Below are 22,175 nucleotides of genomic sequence, written 5' to 3'. Positions count from 1 at the left end.
GACGGAGGACTGGATAGAGTAGACTGTAGAGAGGAGGTCAGGTGACGGAGGACTGGATAGAGTAGACTGTAGAGAGGAGGTCAGGTGACGGAGGACTGGATAGAGTAGACTGTAGAGAGGAGGTCAGGTGACGGAGGACTGGATAGAGTAGACTGTAGAGAGGAGGTCAGGTGACGGAGGACTGGATAGAGTAGACTGTAGAGAGGAGGTCAGGTGACGGAGGACTGGATAGAGTAGACTGTAGAGAGGAGGTCAGGTGACGGAGGACTGGATAGAGTAGACTGTAGAGAGGAGGTCAGGTGACGGAGGACTGGATAGAGTAGACTGTAGAGAGGAGGTCAGGTGACGGAGGACTGGATAGAGTAGACTGTAGAGAGGAGGTCAGGTGACGGAGGACTGGATAGAGTAGACTGTAGAGAGGAGGTCAGGTGACGGAGGACTGGATAGAGTAGACTGTAGAGAGGAGGTCAGGTGACGGAGGACTGGATAGAGTAGACTGTAGAGAGGAGGTCAGGTGACGGAGGACTGGATAGAGTAGACTGTAGAGAGGAGGTCAGGTGACGGAGGACTGGATAGAGTAGACTGTAGAGAGGAGGTCAGGTGACGGAGGACTGGATAGAGTAGACTGTAGAGAGGAGGTCAGGTGACGGAGGACTGGATAGAGTAGACTGTAGAGAGGAGGGTCAGGTGACGGAGGACTGGATAGAGTAGACTGTAGAGAGGAGGTCAGGTGACGGAGGACTGGATAGAGTAGACTGTAGAGAGGAGGTCAGGTGACGGAGGACTGGATAGAGTAGACTGTAGAGAGGAGGTCAGGTGACGGAGGACTGGATAGAGTGGACTGTAGAGAGGAGGTCAGGTGACGGAGGACTGGATAGAGTGGACTGTAGAGAGGAGGTCAGGTGACGGAGGACTGGATAGAGTGGACTGTAGAGAGGAGGTCAGGTGAAGGAGGACTGGATAGAGTGGACTGTAGGTCAGGTGACGGAGGACTGGATAGAGTGGACTGGAGAGAGGAGGCCAGGTGACGGAGGACTGGATAGAGTGGACTGTAGGTCAGGTGACGGAGGACTGGATAGAGTGGACTGTAGGTCAGGTGACGGAGGACTGGATAGAGTGGACTGTAGGTCAGGTGACGGAGGACTGGATAGAGTGGACTGTAGGTCAGGTGACGGAGGACTGGATAGAGTGGACTGTAGGTCAGGTGACGGAGGACTGGATAGAGTAGACTGTAGAGAGGAGGTCAGGTGACGGAGGACTGGATAGAGTAGACTGTAGAGAGGAGGTCAGGTGACGGAGGACTGGATAGAGTAGACTGTAGAGAGGAGGTCAGGTGACGGAGGACTGGATAGAGTGGACTGTAGAGAGGAGGTCAGGTGACGGAGGACTGGATAGAGTGGACTGTAGAGAGGAGGTCAGGTGACGGAGGACTGGATAGAGTGGACTGTAGAGAGGAGGTCAGGTGAAGGAGGACTGGATAGAGTGGACTGTAGGTCAGGTGACGGAGGACTGGATAGAGTGGACTGGAGAGAGGAGGCCAGGTGACGGAGGACTGGATAGAGTGGACTGTAGGTCAGGTGACGGAGGACTGGATAGAGTGGACTGTAGGTCAGGTGACGGAGGACTGGATAGAGTGGACTGTAGGTCAGGTGACGGAGGACTGGATAGAGTGGACTGTAGGTCAGGTGACGGAGGACTGGATAGAGTGGACTGTAGGTCAGGTGACGGAGGACTGGATAGAGTTGACTGTAGGTCAGGTGACGGAGGACTGGATAGAGTGGACTGTAGGTCAGGTGACGGAGGATGGATAGAGTGGACTGTAGGTCAGGTGACGGAGGACTGGATAGAGTGGACTGTAGGTCAGGTGACGGAGGACTGGATAGAGTGGACTGTAGGTCAGGTGACGGAGGACTGGATAGAGTAGACTGTAGAGAGGAGGTCAGGTGACGGAGGACTGGATAGAGTAGACTGTAGAGAGGAGGTCAGGTGACGGAGGACTGGATAGAGTAGACTGTAGAGAGGAGGTCAGGTGACGGAGGACTGGATAGAGTAGACTGTAGAGAGGAGGTCAGGTGACGGAGGACTGGATAGAGTAGACTGTAGAGAGGAGGTCAGGTGACGGAGGACTGGATAGAGTAGACTGTAGAGAGGAGGTCAGGTGACGGAGGACTGGATAGAGTAGACTGTAGAGAGGAGGTCAGGTGACGGAGGACTGGATAGAGTAGACTGTAGAGAGGAGGTCAGGTGACGGAGGACTGGATAGAGTAGACTGTAGAGAGGAGGTCAGGTGACGGAGGACTGGATAGAGTAGACTGTAGAGAGGAGGTCAGGTGACGGAGGACTGGATAGAGTAGACTGTAGAGAGGAGGTCAGGTGACGGAGGACTGGATAGAGTGGACTGTAGGTCAGGTGACGGAGGACTGGATAGAGTGGACTGTAGGTCAGGTGACGGAGGACTGGATAGAGTGGACTGTAGGTCAGGTGACGGAGGACTGGATAGAGTGGACTGTAGGTCAGGTGACGGAGGACTGGATAGAGTGGACTGTAGGTCAGGTGACGGAGGACTGGATAGAGTGGACTGTAGGTCAGGTGACGGAGGACTGGATAGAGTGGACTGTAGGTCAGGTGACGGAGGGACTGGGTAGAGTGGACTGTAGAGAGGAGGCCAGGTGACTGAGGACTGGATAGAGTGGACTGTAGGTCAGGTGATGGAGGGACTGGATAGAGTGGACTGTAGGCCAGGTGACGGAGGACTGGATAGAATGGACTGTAGGTCAGGTGAAGGAGGACTGGATAGAGTGGACTGTAGGTCAGGTGACGGAGGACTGGATAGAGTGGACTGTAGGTCAGGTGACGGAGGACTGGATAGAGTGGACTGGAGAGAGGAGGCCAGGTGACGGAGGACTGGATAGAGTGGACTGTAGGTCAGGTGACGGAGGACTGGATAGAGTGGACTGTAGGTCAGGTGACGGAGGACTGGATAGAGTGGACTGTAGGTCAGGTGACGGAGGACTGGATAGAGTGGACTGTAGGTCAGGTGACGGAGGACTGGATAGAGTGGACTGTAGGTCAGGTGACGGAGGACTGGATAGAGTTGACTGTAGGTCAGGTGACGGAGGACTGGATAGAGTGGACTGTAGGTCAGGTGACGGAGGACTGGATAGAGTGGACTGTAGGTCAGGTGACGGAGGACTGGATAGAGTGGACTGTAGGTCAGGTGACGGAGGACTGGATAGAGTAGACTGTAGAGAGGAGGTCAGGTGACGGAGGACTGGATAGAGTAGACTGTAGAGAGGAGGTCAGGTGACGGAGGACTGGATAGAGTAGACTGTAGAGAGGAGGTCAGGTGACGGAGGACTGGATAGAGTAGACTGTAGAGAGGAGGTCAGGTGACGGAGGGACTGGATAGAGTAGACTGTAGAGAGGAGGTCAGGTGACGGAGGACTGGATAGAGTAGACTGTAGAGAGGAGGTCAGGTGACGGAGGACTGGATAGAGTAGACTGTAGAGAGGAGGTCAGGTGACGGAGGACTGGATAGAGTAGACTGTAGAGAGGAGGTCAGGTGACGGAGGACTGGATAGAGTAGACTGTAGAGAGGAGGTCAGGTGACGGAGGACTGGATAGAGTGGACTGTAGAGAGGAGGTCAGGTGACGGAGGACTGGATAGAGTGGACTGTAGGTCAGGTGACGGAGGACTGGATAGAGTGGACTGTAGGTCAGGTGACGGAGGACTGGATAGAGTGGACTGTAGGTCAGGTGACGGAGGACTGGATAGAGTGGACTGTAGGTCAGGTGACGGAGGACTGGATAGAGTGGACTGTAGGTCAGGTGACGGAGGACTGGATAGAGTGGACTGTAGGTCAGGTGACGGAGGACTGGGTAGAGTGGACTGTAGAGAGGAGGCCAGGTGACTGAGGACTGGATAGAGTGGACTGTAGGTCAGGTGATGGAGGACTGGATAGAGTGGACTGTAGGCCAGGTGACGGAGGACTGGATAGAATGGACTGTAGGTCAGGTGAAGGAGGACTGGATAGAATGGACTGTAGGTCAGGTGAAGGAGGACTGGATAGAGTGGACTGTAGGTCAGGTGACGGAGGACTGGATAGAGTGGACTGGAGAGAGGAGGCCAGGTGACGGAGGACTGGATAGAGTGGACTGTAGGTCAGGTGACGGAGGACTGGATAGAGTGGACTGTAGGTCAGGTGACGGAGGACTGGATAGAGTGGACTGTAGGTCAGGTGACGGAGGACTGGATAGAGTGGACTGTAGGTCAGGTGACGGAGGACTGGATAGAGTTGACTGTAGGTCAGGTGACGGAGGACTGGATAGAGTGGACTGTAGGTCAGGTGACGGAGGACTGGATAGAGTGGACTGTAGGTCAGGTGACGGAGGACTGGATAGAGTGGACTGTAGGTCAGGTGACGGAGGACTGGATAGAGTAGACTGTAGAGAGGAGGTCAGGTGACGGAGGACTGGATAGAGTAGACTGTAGAGAGGAGGTCAGGTGACGGAGGACTGGATAGAGTAGACTGTAGAGAGGAGGTCAGGTGACGGAGGACTGGATAGAGTAGACTGTAGAGAGGAGGTCAGGTGACGGAGGACTGGATAGAGTAGACTGTAGAGAGGAGGTCAGGTGACGGAGGACTGGATAGAGTAGACTGTAGAGAGGAGGTCAGGTGACGGAGGACTGGATAGAGTAGACTGTAGAGAGGAGGTCAGGTGACGGAGGACTGGATAGAGTAGACTGTAGAGAGGAGGTCAGGTGACGGAGGACTGGATAGAGTAGACTGTAGAGAGGAGGTCAGGTGACGGAGGACTGGATAGAGTGGACTGTAGAGAGGAGGTCAGGTGACGGAGGGACTGGATAGAGTGGACTGTAGGTCAGGTGACGGAGGACTGGATAGAGTGGACTGTAGGTCAGGTGACGGAGGACTGGATAGAGTGGACTGTAGGTCAGGTGACGGAGGACTGGATAGAGTGGACTGTAGGTCAGGTGACGGAGGACTGGATAGAGTGGACTGTAGGTCAGGTGACGGAGGACTGGATAGAGTGGACTGTAGGTCAGGTGACGGAGGACTGGATAGAGTGGACTGTAGGTCAGGTGACGGAGGACTGGGTAGAGTGGACTGTAGAGAGGAGGCCAGGTGACTGAGGACTGGATAGAGTGGACTGTAGGTCAGGTGATGGAGGACTGGATAGAGTGGACTGTAGGCCAGGTGACGGAGGACTGGATAGAATGGACTGTAGGTCGGGTGAAGGAGGACTGGATACAATGGACTGTAGGTCAGGTGAAGGAGGACTGGATAGAGTGGACTGTAGGTCAGGTGACGGAGGACTGGATAGAGTGGACTGGAGAGAGGAGGCCAGGTGACGGAGGACTGGATAGAGTGGACTGGAGAGAGGAGGCCAGGTGACGGAGGACTGGATAGAGTGGACTGTAGGTCAGGTGACGGAGGACTGGATAGAGTGGACTGTAGGTCAGGTGACGGAGGACTGGATAGAGTGGACTGTAGGTCAGGTGACGGAGGACTGGATAGAGTGGACTGTAGGTCAGGTGACGGAGGACTGGATAGAGTTGACTGAAGGTCAGGTGACGGAGGACTGGATAGAGTGGACTGTAGGTCAGGTGACGGAGGACTGGATAGAGTGGACTGTAGGTCAGGTGACGGAGGACTGGATAGAGTGGACTGTAGGTCAGGTGACGGAGGACTGGATAGAGTAGACTGTAGAGAGGAGGTCAGGTGACGGAGGACTGGATAGAGTAGACTGTAGAGAGGAGGTCAGGTGACGGAGGACTGGATAGAGTAGACTGTAGAGAGGAGGTCAGGTGACGGAGGACTGGATAGAGTAGACTGTAGAGAGGAGGTCAGGTGACGGAGGACTGGATAGAGTAGACTGTAGAGAGGAGGTCAGGTGACGGAGGACTGGATAGAGTAGACTGTAGAGAGGAGGTCAGGTGACGGAGGACTGGATAGAGTAGACTGTAGAGAGGAGGTCAGGTGACGGAGGACTGGATAGAGTAGACTGTAGAGAGGAGGTCAGGTGACGGAGGACTGGATAGAGTAGACTGTAGAGAGGAGGTCAGGTGACGGAGGACTGGATAGAGTAGACTGTAGAGAGGAGGTCAGGTGACGGAGGACTGGATAGAGTGGACTGTAGGTCAGGTGACGGAGGACTGGATAGAGTGGACTGTAGGTCAGGTGACGGAGGACTGGATAGAGTGGACTGTAGGTCAGGTGACGGAGGACTGGATAGAGTGGACTGTAGGTCAGGTGACGGAGGACTGGATAGAGTGGACTGTAGGTCAGGTGACGGAGGACTGGATAGAGTGGACTGTAGGTCAGGTGACGGAGGACTGGATAGAGTGGACTGTAGGTCAGGTGACGGAGGACTGGATAGAGTGGACTGTAGGTCAGGTGACGGAGGACTGGATAGAGTGGACTGTAGGTCAGGTGACGGAGGACTGGGTAGAGTGGACTGTAGAGAGGAGGCCAGGTGACTGAGGACTGGATAGAGTGGACTGTAGGTCAGGTGATGGAGGACTGGATAGAGTGGACTGTAGGCCAGGTGACGGAGGACTGGATAGAATGGACTGTAGGTCAGGTGAAGGAGGACTGGATAGAATGGACTGTAGGTCAGGTGAAGGAGGACTGGATAGAGTGGACTGTAGGTCAGGTGACGGAGGACTGGATAGAGTGGACTGGAGAGAGGAGGCCAGGTGACGGAGGACTGGATAGAGTGGACTGTAGGTCAGGTGACGGAGGACTGGATAGAGTGGACTGTAGGTCAGGTGACGGAGGACTGGATAGAGTGGACTGTAGGTCAGGTGACGGAGGACTGGATAGAGTGGACTGTAGGTCAGGTGACGGAGGACTGGATAGAGTGGACTGTAGGTCAGGTGACGGAGGACTGGATAGAGTGGACTGTAGGTCAGGTGACGGAGGACTGGATAGAGTTGACTGTAGGTCAGGTGACGGAGGACTGGATAGAGTGGACTGTAGGTCAGGTGACGGAGGACTGGATAGAGTGGACTGTAGGTCAGGTGACGGAGGACTGGATAGAGTGGACTGTAGGTCAGGTGACGGAGGACTGGATAGAGTGGACTGTAGGTCAGGTGACGGAGGACTGGATAGAGTGGACTGTAGGTCAGGTGACGGAGGACTGGATAGAGTGGACTGTAGGTCAGGTGACGGAGGACTGGATAGAGTGGACTGTAGGTCAGGTGACGGAGGACTGGATAGAGTGGACTGTAGGTCAGGTGACGGAGGACTGGGTAGAGTGGACTGTAGAGAGGAGGCCAGGTGACTGAGGACTGGATAGAGTGGACTGTAGGTCAGGTGATGGAGGACTGGATAGAGTGGACTGTAGGCCAGGTGACGGAGGACTGGATAGAATGGACTGTAGGTCAGGTGAAGGAGGACTGGATAGAATGGACTGTAGGTCAGGTGAAGGAGGACTGGATAGAATGGACTGTAGGTCAGGTGAAGGAGGACTGGATAGAGTGGACTGGAGAGAGGAGGCCAGGTGACAGAGGACTGGATAGAGTGGACTGTAGGTCAGGTGATGGAGGACTGGATAGAGTGGACTGTAGGCCAGGTGACGGAGGACTGGATAGAATGGACTGTAGGTCAGGTGAAGGAGGACTGGATAGAATGGACTGTAGGTCAGGTGAAGGAGGACTGGATAGAATGGACTGTAGGTCAGGTGACGGAGGACTGGATAGAGTGGACTGGAGAGAGGAGGCCAGGTGACGGAGGACTGGATAGAGTGGACTGTAGGTCAGGTGATGGAGGACTGGATAGAGTGGACTGTAGGCCAGGTGACGGAGGACTGGATAGAGTGGACTGTAGGTCAGGTGAAGGAGGACTGGATAGAATGGACTGTAGGTCAGGTGAAGGAGGACTGGATAGAATGGACTGTAGGTCAGGTGACGGAGGACTGGATAGAGTGGACTGGAGAGAGGAGGCCAGGTGACGGAGGACTGGATAGAGTGGACTGTAGGTCAGGTGATGGAGGACTGGATAGAGTGGACTGTAGAGAGGAGGCCAGGTGACGGAGGACTGGATAGAGTGGACTGTAGAGAGGAGGCCAGGTGACGGAGGACTGGATAGAGTGGACTGTAGAGAGGAGGCCAGGTGACGGAGGACTGGATAGAGTGGACTGTAGAGAGGAGGCCAGGTGACGAAGGACTGGGTAGAGTGAACTGTAGAGAGGAGGCCAGGTGACGGAGGACTGGGTAGAGTGGACTGTAGAGAGGAGTCCAGGTCATGGAAGACTGGGGCATGTTTCTGGGGCCATCACTCGGACTGGTAGGAGCCCACTCACTGGTGGTTACCTGATGATGTGGTTGATGACTATGGGGTCCGGCGGGAGCAGCAGGTTCGTCAGCCTCTGTGGGATCTCTGAGAACTTTAAACGAGGACAATCAAAAATCTAAGAAATGAAAGAAAGGACACCGATAAATGATGGAAGCCCCCCGAGATGGTGAGCGGAGCGGTACCCCACAATGTAGAATGGTACTTTGCCTAAAAAAAACTGCAGGGTGACAGAACGCCATAGCCAGTGTCCAGCAGCGGAAAGGAGTAACGAGAGAAATGGCGCCCACCTGCTGGAAGTACTTGTCCCCGCTGATGTACTCCTTGTCGTGACAATCCTGGAGCTTGTTGGTCTTTATATACTGCCAGAGCGCCTGGATGATGACCGCCCGCGTCTGAGTATGGATCCCCAGGAGACGAGCAAGACGCGGGTCAAGCTTAAACTGTGGGGGCTGCAGAGAGAAGTGGTCAAAAATTAGGAACCCTGCACCCTACAAGTCACTGTTACCCTCCTCAGTATAAAGCCCCACCCCACATACCGCAGAGGAGATCTCAGTATACCGTCCCGCCCCACATACAGCAGAGGAGATCTCAGTATACCGCCCCGCCCCACATACAGCAGAGGAGATTACCCATACAGTATACCGCCCCACATACAGCAGAGGAGATCTCAGTATACCGCCCCACATACAGCAGAGGAGATCTCAGTATACCGCCCCACATACAGCAGAGGAGATCTCAGTATACCGCCCCACATACAGCAGAGGAGATCTCAGTATACCGCCCCACATACAGCAGAGGAGATCTCAGTATACCGCCCCACATACAGCAGAGGAGATCTCAGTATACCGCCCCCACATACAGCAGAGGAGATCTCAGTATACCGCCCCACATACAGCAGAGGAGATCTCAGTATACCGTCCCACCCCACATACCGCAGAGGAGATCTCAGTATACCGCCCCGCCCCACATACAGCAGAGGAGATCTCAGTATACCGCCCCACATACAGCAGAGGAGATCTCAGTATACCGCCCCGCCCCACATACAGCAGAGGAGATCTCAGTATACCGCCCCGCCCCACATACAGCAGAGGAGATCTCAGTATACCGCCTCACATACCGCAGAGGAGATCTCAGTATACCGCCCCGCCCCACATACAGCAGAGGAGATCTCAGTATACTGCCCCCGCCCCACATACAGTAGAGGAGATCCCAGTATACCGCCCCACATACAGCAGAGGAGATCTCAGTATACCGCCCCACATACAGCAGAGGAGATCTCAGTATACCGCCCCACCCCACATACAGCAGAGGAGATCTCAGTATACCGCCTCACATACCGCAGAGGAGATCTCAGTATACCGCCCCGCCCCACATACAGCAGAGGAGATCTCAGTATACTGCCCCGCCCCACATACAGTAGAGGAGATCCCAGTATACCGCCCCACATACAGCAGAGGAGATCTCAGTATACCGCCCCACATACAGCAGAGGAGATCTCAGTATACCGCCCCACCCCACATACAGCAGAGGAGATCTCAGTATACCGCCCCGCCCCACATACAGCAGAGGAGATCTCAGTATACCGCCCCGCCCCACATACAGCAGAGGAGATCTCAGTATACCGCCCCGCCCCACATACAGCAGAGGAGATCTCAGTATACCGCCCCGCCCCACATACAGCAGAGGAGATCTCAGTATACCGCCCCGCCCCACATACAGCAGAGGAGATCTCAGTATACCGCCCCGCCCCACATACAGCAGAGGAGATCTCAGTATACTGCCCCACATACAGCAGAGGAGATCTCAGTATACCCCCCCACCCCACATACAGCAGAGGAGATCTCAGTATACCGCCTCACATACAGCAGAGGAGATCTCAGTATACCGCCCCACATACAGCAGAGGAGATCTCAGTATACCGCCCCACATACAGCAGAGGAGATCTTAGTATACCGCCCCACATACAGCAGAGGAGATCTCAGTCTACCGCCCCACATACAGCAGAGGAGATCTCAGTATACCGCCCCGCCCCACATAAAGCAGAGGAGATCTCAGTATACCGGCCCGCCCCACATACAGCAGAGGAGATCTCAGTATACCGGCCCGCCCCACATACAGCAGAGGAGATCTCAGTATACCGCCCCACCCCACATACAGCAGAGGAGATCTCAGTATACCGCCCCGCCCCACATACAGCAGAGGAGATCTCAGTATACCGCCTCACATACAGCAGAGGAGATCTCAGTATACCGCCCCACATACAGCAGAGGAGATCTCAGTATACCGCCCCACATACAGCAGAGGAGATCTCAGTATACCGCCCCGCCCCACATACAGCAGAGGAGATCTCAGTATACCGCCTCACATACAGCAGAGGAGATCTCAGTATACCGCCTCACATACAGCAGAGGAGATCTCAGTATACCGCCTCACATACAGCAGAGGAGATCTCAGTATACCGCCCCACATACAGCAGAGGAGATCTCAGTATACCGCCCCACATACAGCAGAGGAGATCTCAGTATACCGCCCCACATACAGCAGAGGAGATCTCAGTATACCGCCCCACATAAAGCAGAGGAGATCTCAGTATACCGGCCCGCCCCACATACAGCAGAGGAGATCTCAGTATACCGCCTCACATACAGCAGAGGAGATCTCAGTATACCGCCCCGCCCCACATACAGCAGAGGAGATCTCAGTATACCGCCCCGCCCCACATACAGCAGAGGAGATCTCAGTATACCGCCCCGCATACAGCAGAGGAGATCTCAGTATACCGCCCCGCCCCACATACAGCTGAGGAGATCTCAGTATACCGCCCCACATACAGCAGAGGAGATCTCAGTATACCGCCCCACATACAGCAGAGGAGATCTCAGTATACCGCCTCACATACCGCAGAGGAGATCTCAGTATACCGCCCCGCCCCACATACAGCAGAGGAGATCTCAGTATACTGCCCCGCCCCACATACAGTAGAGGAGATCCCAGTATACCGCCCCACATACAGCAGAGGAGATCTCAGTATACTGCCCCGCCCCACATACAGCAGAGGAGATCTCAGTATACCGCCCCGCCCCACATACAGCAGAGGAGATCTCAGTATACCGCCCCGCCCCACATACAGCAGAGGAGATCTGAGTATACCGCCCCGCCCCACATACAGCAGAGGAGATCTCAGTATACCGCCCCGCCCCACATACAGCAGAGGAGATCTCAGTATACCGCCCCGCCCCACATACAGCAGATTTAGTGCAGCACATGTGATGTCTGTATACAGATGGAGTAGATTTAGTGCAGCACATGTGATGGGGTGTGATGTCTGTATACAGATGGGGTAGATTTAGTGCAGCACATGTGATGAGGTGTGATGTCAGTATACAGATGGAGTAGATTTAGTGCAGTACATGTGATGTCTGTATACAGATGGAGTAGATTTAGTGCAGCACATGTGATGGGGTGTGATGTCTGTATACAGATGGAGTAGATTTAGTGCAGCACATGTGATGGGGTGTGATGTCTGTATACAGATGGAGTAGATTTAGGCAGCACATGTGATGGGGTGTGATGTCTGTATACAGATGGAGTAGATTTAGTGCAGTACATGTGATGGGGTGTGATGTCTGTATACAGATGGAGTAGATTTAGTGCAGTACATGTGATGGGGTGTGATGTCAGTATACAGATGGAGTAGATTTAGTGCAGCACATGTGATGGGGTGTGATGTCTGTATACAGATGGAGTAGATTTAGTGCAGCACATGTGATGGGTGTGATGTCTGTATACAGATGGAGTAGATTTAGTGCAGCACATGTGATGAGGTGTGATGTCTGTATACAGATGGAGTAGATTTAGTGCAGCACATGTGATGGGGTGTGATGTCTGTATACAGATGGAGTAGATTTAGTGCAGCACATGTGATGGGGTGTGATGTCTGTATACAGATGGAGTAGATTTAGTGCAGCACATGTGATGGGTGTGATGTCTGTATACAGATGGAGCAGATTTAGTGCAGCACATGTGATGGGGTGTGATGTCTGTATACAGATGGAGTAGATTTAGTGCAGCACATGTGATGAGGTGTGATGTCTGTATACAGATGGAGTAGATTTAGTGCAGTACATGTGATGATGTGTGATGTCTGTATACAGATGGAGTAGATTTAGTGCAGTACATGTGATGGGGTGTGATGTCTGTATACAGATGGAGTAGATTTAGTGCAGCACGTGTGATGGGGTGTGATGTCTGTATACAGATGGGAGTAGATTTAGTGCAGGCACATGTGATGGGGTGTGATGTCAGTATACAGATGGAGTAGATTTAGTGCAGCACATGTGATGGGGTGTGATGTCTGTATACAGATGGAGTAGATTTAGTGCAGCACATGGGATGGGTGTGATGTCTTGTATACAGATGGAGTAGATTTAGTTGCAGTACATGTGATGAGGTGTGAATTTCCAGTTATACAGATGGAGTAGATTTAGTGCAGCACATGTGATGGGGTGTGATGTCTGTATACAGATGGAGTAGATTTTAGTGCAGCACATGTGATGGGTGTGATGTCTGTATACAGATGGAGTAGATTTAGGGCAGTACATGTGATGAGGTGTGATGTCTGTATTACAGATGGAGTAGATTTAGTGCAGCACATGTGATGGGTGTGATTGTCTGTATACAGATGGAGTAGATTAGTGCAGCACATGTGAGGGTGTTGATGGCTGTATACAGATGGGAGTAAGATTTAGTGCAGGACAATGGGATGGAGGTGTGATGTCTGCTATACAGATGGAGTAGATTTAGTGCAGCAACATGTTGGATGGGGTGTGATGTCTGTATACAGATGGAGTAGATTTAGTGCAGACATGTGATGGGTGTGATGTCTGTATACAGATGGAGTAGATTAGTGCAGCACATGTGATGGGGTGTGATGTCTGTATACAGATGGAGTAGATTTAGTGCAGCACATGTGATGGGGTGTGATGTCTGTATAACAGATGGAGTAGATTTAGTGCAGACATGTGATGGGTGTGATGTCTGTATACAGATGGAGTAGATTTAGTGCAGTACATGTGATGGGGTGTGATGTCTGTATACAGATGGAGTAGATTTAGTGCAGCACATGTGATGGGGTGTGATGTCTGTATACAGATGGAGTAGATTTAGTGCAGCACATGTGATGGGTGTGATGTCTGTATACAGATGGAGTAGATTTAGTGCAGCACATGTGATGAGGTGTGATGTCTGTATACAGATGGAGTAGATTTAGTGCAGCACATGTGATGGGTGTGATGTCTGTATACAGATGGAGTAGATTTAGTGCAGTACATGTGATGGGGTGTGATGTCTGTATACAGATGGAGTAGATTTAGTGCAGTACATGTGATGGGTGTGATGTCTGTATACAGATGGAGTAGATTTAGTGCAGCACATGTGAGGGGTGCTGATGTCCTGTATACAGATGGAGTAGATTTAAGTGCAGTACTGTGATGGGTGTGATGTCTGTATACAGATGGAGTAGATTTAGTGCAAGCACATGTGATGGGGTGTGATGTCTGTATACAGATGGAGTAGATTTAGTGCAGCACATGTGATGGGGTGATGCTTTCTGTATACAGATGGAGTAGATTTAGTGCAGTACATGTGATGGGTGTGATGTCTGTATACAGATGGAGTAGATTTAGTGCAGTACATGTGATGGGGTGTGATGTCTGTATACAGATGGAGTAGATTAGTGCAGCACAGTGATGGGGTGTGATGTCTGTATACAGATGGAGTAGATTTAGTGCGCACATGTGATGGGTGTGATGTCTGTATACAGATGGAGTAGATTAGTGCAGTACATGTGATGGGGTGTGATGTCTGTATACAGATGGAGTAGATTTAGTGCAGCACATGTATGGGTGTGATGTCTGTATACAGATGGAGTAGATTTAGTGCAGTACATGTGATGGGGTGTGATGTCTGTATACAGATGGAGTAGATTTAGTGCAGCACATGTGATGGGGTGTGATGTCTGTATACAGATGGAGTAGATTAGTGCAGTACATGTGATGGGGTGTGATGTCTGTATACAGATGGAGTAGATTTAGTGCAGTACATGTGATGGGGTGTGATGTCTGTATACAGATGGAGTAGATTAGTGGCAGTACATGTGATGGGGTGTGATGTCTGTATACAGATGGAGTAGATTTAGTGCAGCACATGTGATGGGGTGTGATGTCTGTATACAGATGGGTAGATTTAGTGCAGTACCATGTGATGGGGTGTGATGTCTGTATACAGATGGAGTAGATTTAGTGCAGTACATGTGATGGGGTGTGATGTCTGTATACAGATGGAGTAGATTTAGTGCAGTACATGTATGGGGTGTGATGTCTGTATACAGATGGAGTAGATTTAGTGCAGTACATGTGATGGGTGTGTGATGTCTGTATACAGATGGAGTAGATTTAGTGCAGTACATGTGATGGGGTGTGCTGTCTGTATACAGATGGAGTAGATTAGTGCAGTACATGTGATGGGGTGTGATGTCTGTATACAGAGGAGGTAGATTTAGTGCAGTACATGTGATGAGGTGTGATGTCTGTATACAGATGGAAGTAGATTTAGTGCAGCCCCATGTGATGAGGGTGATGTCTGTATACAGATGGAGTAGATTTTAGTGCAGCACATGTGATGGGGTGTGATGTCTGTATATGGAGTAGATTTAGTGCAGTACATGTGATGGGGGTGTGATGTCTGTATACAGATGGAGTAGATTTAGTGCAGCACAGTGATGGGGTGTGATGTCTGTATACAGATGGAGTAGATTTAGTGCAGTACATGTGATGGGGTGTATGTCTGTATACAGATGGAGTAGATTAGTGCAGTACATGTGATGGAGGTGTGATGTCTGTCTACAGATGGAGTAGATTTAGGCAGTACATGTGATGGGGTGTGATGTCTGTATACAGATGGAGTAGATTTAGTGCAGTACATGGATGGGGTGTGATGTCTGTATACAGATGGAGTAGATTTAGTGCAGCACATGTGATGGGGTGTGATGTCTGTATACAGATGGAGTAGATTTAGTGCAGCTACATGTGATGAGGTGTGATGTCTGTATACAGATGGAGTAGATTAGTGCAGTACATGTGATGGGTGTGATGTCTGTATACAGATGGAGTAGATTTAGTGCAGCACATGTGATGGGGTGTGATGTCTGTATACAGATGGAGTAGATTTAGTGCAGCACATGTGATGGGTGTGATGCTCTGTATACAGATGGAGTAGATTTAGTGCAGCAACATGTGATTGGGTTGTGATGTCTGTATACAGAGGAGTAGATTTAGTGCAGTAAATGTGATGAGGTGTGATGTCTTGTATCCAGATGGAGTAGATTATTGCAGTACATGTGATGGGGTGTGATGTCTGTATACAGATGGAGTAGATTTAGTGCAGGCAACATGTGATGAGGTGTGATGTCTGTATACAGATGGAGTAGATTTAGTGCAGTACATGTGATGAGGTGTGATGTCTGTATACAGATGGAGTAGATTTAGTGCAGTACATGTCGATGGGGTGTGTGATGTCTGTATACAGATGGAGTAGATTTAGTGCAGCACATGTGATGGGGTGTGATGTCTGTATACAGATGGAGTAGATTAGTGCAGCACATGTGATGGGGTGTGATGTCTGTATACAGATGGAGTAGATTTAGTGCAGCACATGTGATGGGTGGATGTCTGTATACAGATGGAGTAGATTTAGTGCAGTACATGTGATGGGGTGTGATGTCTGTATACAGATGGAGTAGATTTAGTGCAGTACATGTGATGGGGTGTGATGTCTGTATACAGATGGAGTAGATTTAGTGCAGCACATGTGATGGGGTGTGATGTCTGTATACAGATGGAGTAGATTAGTGCAGTACATGTGATGGGGTGTGATGTCTGTATACAGATGGAGTAGATTTAGTGCAGTACATGTGATGAGGGTGTGATGTCTGTATACAGATGGAGTCAGATTTAGTGCAGTACATGTGATGGGGTGTGATGTCTGTATACAGATGGAGTAGATTTAGTGCAGCACATGTGATGATGTGATGTCTGTATACAGATGGAGTAGATTTAGTGCAGCACATGTGATGGGTGTGATGTCTGTATACAGATGGAGTAGATTTAGTGCAGTACATGTGATGGGTGTGATGTCTGTATACAGATGGAGTAGATTTAGTGCAGCACATGTGATGGGTGTGATGTCTGTATACAGATGGAGTAGATTTAGTGCAGTACATGTGATGGGTGTGATGTCTGTATACAGATGGAGTAGATTTAGTGCAGCATGTGATGGGGTGTGATGTCTGTAACAGATGGAGTAGATTTAGTGCAGTACATGTGATGGTGTGATGTCTGTATACAGATGGAGTAGATTTAGTGCAGCACATGTGATGGGGTGTGATGTCTGTATACAGATGGAGTAGATTTAGTGCAGCACATGTGATGGGTGTGATGTCTGTATACAGATGGAGTAGATTTAGTGCAGCACATGTGATGGGTGTGATGTCTGTATACAGATGGAGTAGATTTAGTGCAGCAACATGTGATGGGGTGTGATGTCTGTATACAGATGGAGTAGATTTAGTGCAGTACATGTGATGGGTGTGATGTCTGTATACAGATGGAGTAGATTTAGTGCAGTACATGTGATGGGGTGTGATGTCTGTATACAGATGGAGTAGATTTAGTGCAGCACATGTGATGGGTGTGATGTCTGTATACAGATGGAGTAGATTTAGTGCAGTACATGTGATGGGTGTGATTGTCTGTATACAGATGGAGTAGATTTAGTGCAGCACATGTGATGGGTGTGATGTCTGTATACAGATGGAGTAGATTTAGTGCAGTACATGTGATGGGGTGTGATGTCTGTATACAGATGGAGTAGATTTAGTGCAGCACATGTGATGGGGTGTGATGTCTGTATACAGATGGAGTAGATTCAGTGCAGTACATGTGATGGGTGTGATGTCTGTATACAGATGGAGTAGATTTAGTGCAGCACATGTGATGGGTGTGATGTCTGTATACAGATGGAGTAGATTTAGTGCAGTACCATGTGATGGGGGTGTGATGTCTGTATACAGATGGAGTAGATTTAGTGCAGTACATGTGATGAGGTGTGATGTCTGTATACAGATGGAGTAGATAATTTAGTTGCAGCACATGTGATGAGGTGTGATGTCTGTATACAGATGGAGTAGATTTAGTGCAGCACATGTGATGGGGGTGTGATGTCTGTATACAGATGGAGTAGATTTAGTGCAGCACATGTGATGATGTGTGATGTCTGTATACAGATGGAGTAGATTTAGTGCAGTACATGTGATGGGGTGTGATGTCAGTATACAGATGGAGTAGATTTAGTGCAGTACATGTGATGATGTGTGATGTCTGTATACAGATGGAGTAGATTTAGTGCAGTACATGTGATGGGGTGTGATGTCTGTATACAGATGGAGTAGATTTAGTGCAGCACATGTGATGGGGTGTGATGTCAGTATTACAGATGGGGTAGATTTAGTGCAGCACATGTGATGGGGTGTGATGTCTGTATACAGATGGAGCAGATTTAGTGCAGTACATGTGATGAGGTGTGATGTCTGTATACAGATGGAGTAGATTTAGTGCAGTACATTGATGGGGTGTGATGTCTGTATACAGAGGGAGTAGATTTAGTGCAGCACATGTGGATGGGGTGTGATGTCAGTATACAGATGGGGTAGATTTAGTGCAGCACATGTGATGGGGTGTGATGTCTGTATACAGATGGAGCAGATTTAGTGCAGTACATGTGATGGGGTGTGATGTCTGTATACAGATGGAGTAGATTTAGTGCAGTACATGTGATGGGGTGTGATGTCTGTATACAGATGGAGTAGATTTAGTGCAGCACATGTGATGGGGTGTGATGTCTGTATACAGATGGAGTAGATTTAGTGCAGCACATGTGATGTCTGTATACAGATGGAGTAGATTTAGTGCAGTACATGTGATGGGGTGTGTGAGTCTGTATACAGATGGAGTAGATTTAGTGCAGTACATGTGATGAGGTGTGATGTCTGTATACAGATGGAGTAGATTTAGTGCAGCACATGTGATGGGGTGTGATGTCTGTATACAGATGGAGTAGATTTAGTGCAGTACATGTGATGGGGTGTGATGTCTGTATACAGATGGAGTAGATTTAGTGCAGTACATGTGATGAGGTGTGATGTCTGTATACAGATGGAGTAGATTTAGTGCAGCACATGTGATGGGGTGTGATGTCTGTATACAGATGGAGTAGATTTAGTGCAGCACATGTGATGGGGTGTGATGTCTGTATACAGATGGAGTAGATTTAGTGCAGCACATGTGATGGGTGTGATGTCTGTATACAGATGGAGTAGATTTAGTGCAGTACATGTGATGGGGTGTGATGTCTGTATACAGATGGAGTAGATTTAGTGCAGTACATGTGATGAGGTGTGATGTCTGTATACAGATGGAGTAGATTTAGTGCAGTACATGTGATGGGTGTGATGTCTGTATACAGATGGAGTAGATTTAGTGCAGTACATGTGATGGGGTGTGATGTCTGTATACAGATGGAGTAGATTTAGTGCAGTACATGTGATGGGGTGTGATGTCTGTATACAGATGGAGTAGATTTAGTGCAGCACATGTGATGGGGTGTGATGTCTGTATACAGATGGAGTAGATTTAGTGCAGTACATGTGATGAGGTGTGATGTCTGTATACAGATGGAGTAGATTTAGTGCAGTACATGTGATGAGGTGTGATGTCTGTATACAGATGGAGTAGATTTAGTGCAGCACATGTGATGGGGTGTGATGTCTGTATACAGATGGAGTAGATTTAGTGCAGCACATGTGATGGGGTGTGATGTCTGTATACAGATGGAGTAGATTTAGTGCAGCACATGTGATGAGGTGTGATGTCTGTATACAGATGGAGTAGATTTAGTGCAGTACATGTGATGGGGTTGTGATGTCTGTATACAGATGGAGTAGATTTAGTGCAGCACATGTGATGGGGTGTGATGTCTGTATACAGATGGAGTAGATTTAGTGCAGTACATGTGATGGGGTGTGATGTCTGTATACAGATGGAGTAGATTTAGTGCAGTACATGTGATGGGGTGTGATGTCTGTATACAGATGGAGTAGATTTAGTGCAGCACATGTGATGAGGTGTGATGTCTGTATACAGATGGAGTAGATTTAGTGCAGCACATGTGATGAGGTGTGATGTCTGTATACAGATGGAGTAGATTTAGTGCAGTACATGTGATGGGGTGTGATGTCTGTATACAGATGGAGTAGATTTAGTGCAGCACATGTGATGGGGTGTGATGTCTGTATACAGATGGAGTAGATTTAGTGCAGTACATGTGATGGGGTGTGATGTCTGTATACAGATGGAGTAGATTTAGTGCAGTACATGTGATGGGGTGTGATGTCTGTATACAGATGGAGTAGATTTAGTGCAGTACATGTGATGGGGTGTGATGTCTGTATACAGATGGAGTAGATTTAGTGCAGCACATGTGATGAGGTGTGATGTCTGTATACAGATGGAGTAGATTTAGTGCAGTACATGTGATGGGGTGTGATGTCTGTATACAGATGGAGTAGATTTAGTGCAGTACATGTGATGGGGTGTGATGTCTGTATACAGATGGAGTAGATTTAGTGCAGTACATGTGATGAGGTGTGATGTCTGTATACAGATGGAGTAGATTTAGTGCAGTACATGTGATGGGTGTGATGTCTGTATACAGATGGAGTAGATTTAGTGCAGTACATGTGATGGGGTGTGATGTCTGTATACAGATGGAGTAGATTTAGTGCAGCACATGTGATGAGGTGTGATGTCTGTATACAGATGGAGTAGATTTAGTGCAGCACATGTGATGGGGTGTGATGTCTGTATACAGATGGAGTAGATTTAGTGCAGTACATGTGATGGGGTGTGATGTCAGTATTACAGATGGAGTAGATTTAGTGCAGTACATGTGATGGGGTGTGATGTCTGTATACAGATGGAGTAGATTTAGTGCAGTGTGCTGCATACATAAGAATTACTGAAGTGGATTCGTCGGTGGGGTTACCTGGTAGTCCAGCATCAGTAGTAGGGTGCAGCGGACACTAACATCTCCTGGTCGCTTCACCTGGAAGCCATCAGTCTCCTGAGTGCTCGGAGTCCTGTGCCACTGAGAGGAGCAGATGATAAGTTCAGAGCAGATAAACAGAGAAGACTACATCACAAGTGTCCTACATCCGGGGGCTTCTAATCCTTACAACCTGGTGCCCCTCATCCTGTACCCAGAAAGATGAGCGATGAATGACCCACAAAGGAGATGGGGCCTCTCAACAGATTCTAAGGGACTGTTGCCCACAGTTTTTGTATAGAAAAACCCTCTGACACTTTCCAAAATTGTAGCCAACACTGAGCGTATAACGCACCTCCACCAAGTGGTTGTCCGGTCCGTACAAATCTTTGTCCAACTCAATGACCAAACTCTTGAAAAATGAGGAGAATTTCCGTTTCATCTTACTGGGCTGAGAGGAAAAGATAACATAAGATGAGAGACATCACAAAGACACATCAATAAGAGATGACTAAGAGACAGCACCCAGTTACATCACAGAGACGTGTCACCGAGAGACATCACAAAGACATCACTGAAACAGGAGAAAAACTCACTAAAACATACATCACTAATCTTCAATCCACAAGCTGTCCTCTCCAAACATATCTGACCTAATCTCCTGATATCTCCTCCCATCCAGTCCACAAGCTGTCCTCTCCATACATCTCTGACCAAATCTCCTGATACCTCCTCACATGGAATCTCCAGGCCACACTGTACTCAGCATACATCCCTGATATAATCTCCTGATATCTTCTCACACAATCTCCAGTCCACAACCTGTCCTCTCCATACATCTGATCTAATCTCCTGATACCTCCTCACACATGATCTCCAATCCACAACCTGTCCTCTCCATACATCTCTGACATATTCTCCTGATACCTCCTCCCACATAATCTCCTGTCCACAACCTGTCCTCTCCATACATATATGACCTAATCTCCTGATATCTCCTCCCATCCAGTCCACCTGTCCTCTCCATACATCTCTGACCAAATCTCCTGATACCTCCTCACATGGAATCTCCAGGCCACACTGTACTCAGCATACATCCCTGATATAATCTCCTGATATCTTCTCACACAATCTCCAGTCCACAACCTGTCCTCTCCATACATCTGATCTAATCTCCTGATACCTCCTTACACATGATCTCCAATCCACAACCTGTCCTCTCCATACATCTGACATATTCTCCTGATACCTCCTCCCACATAATCTCCTGTCCACAACCTGTCCTCTCCATACATATATGACCTAATCTCCTGATATCTCCTCCCATCCAGTCCACCTGTCCTCTCCATACATCTCTGACATATTCTCCTGATACCTCCTCACACATGATCTCCAGTCCACAACCTGTCCTCTACATACATCTCTGACCTAATCTCCTGATATCTCCTCACATATAATCTAAAGTCCACAACCTGTCCTCTCTATACATCTGACCTAATCTCCTAAAACCTCTTCAACCAGTACTTTCTATACCAGTGTTTCCCAACCAGCGTGCCTCCAGCTGTTGCAAAACTACAACTCCCTGCATGCCCGGACAGCCTTTGGCTGTGCAGGCATGCTGGGAGTTGTAGTTTTTTGCAACACCTGGAGGCACACTGGTTGGGAAACACTGTTCTATACATCTCTGATCTAATCTCCTGA

At 49.4% G+C, this 22,175-nt stretch overlaps 1 protein-coding gene across 1 annotated transcript in view; it reads right to left on the bottom strand.

Moving 5' to 3' along the window:
* Window positions 1-21,247, bottom strand: part of SMARCD3 (SWI/SNF related, matrix associated, actin dependent regulator of chromatin, subfamily d, member 3) — a 47,484-nt gene extending 26,237 nt beyond the window's left edge. The window contains exons 1-5 of the mRNA XM_044277722.1: window positions 21,212-21,247; window positions 20,830-20,925; window positions 20,475-20,576; window positions 8,606-8,767; window positions 8,336-8,433 (exon numbers count right to left, since the gene is read on the bottom strand). Coding sequence (XP_044133657.1) covers window positions 8,336-8,433; window positions 8,606-8,767; window positions 20,475-20,576; window positions 20,830-20,925; window positions 21,212-21,247 — 494 coding nt within the window. The remainder of the gene's footprint in view (window positions 1-8,335; window positions 8,434-8,605; window positions 8,768-20,474; window positions 20,577-20,829; window positions 20,926-21,211) is intronic.
* Between the last annotated feature and the right edge of the window lie 928 nt (window positions 21,248-22,175).

This window comes from Bufo gargarizans, chromosome 2, assembly GCF_014858855.1.
Source record: "Bufo gargarizans isolate SCDJY-AF-19 chromosome 2, ASM1485885v1, whole genome shotgun sequence".
Classification (NCBI taxonomy): Eukaryota; Metazoa; Chordata; class Amphibia; order Anura; family Bufonidae; genus Bufo; species Bufo gargarizans.
The sequence above is the reverse complement of the archived record's forward strand: the minus strand, read 5'-3'. Positions and strand labels throughout refer to the sequence as shown.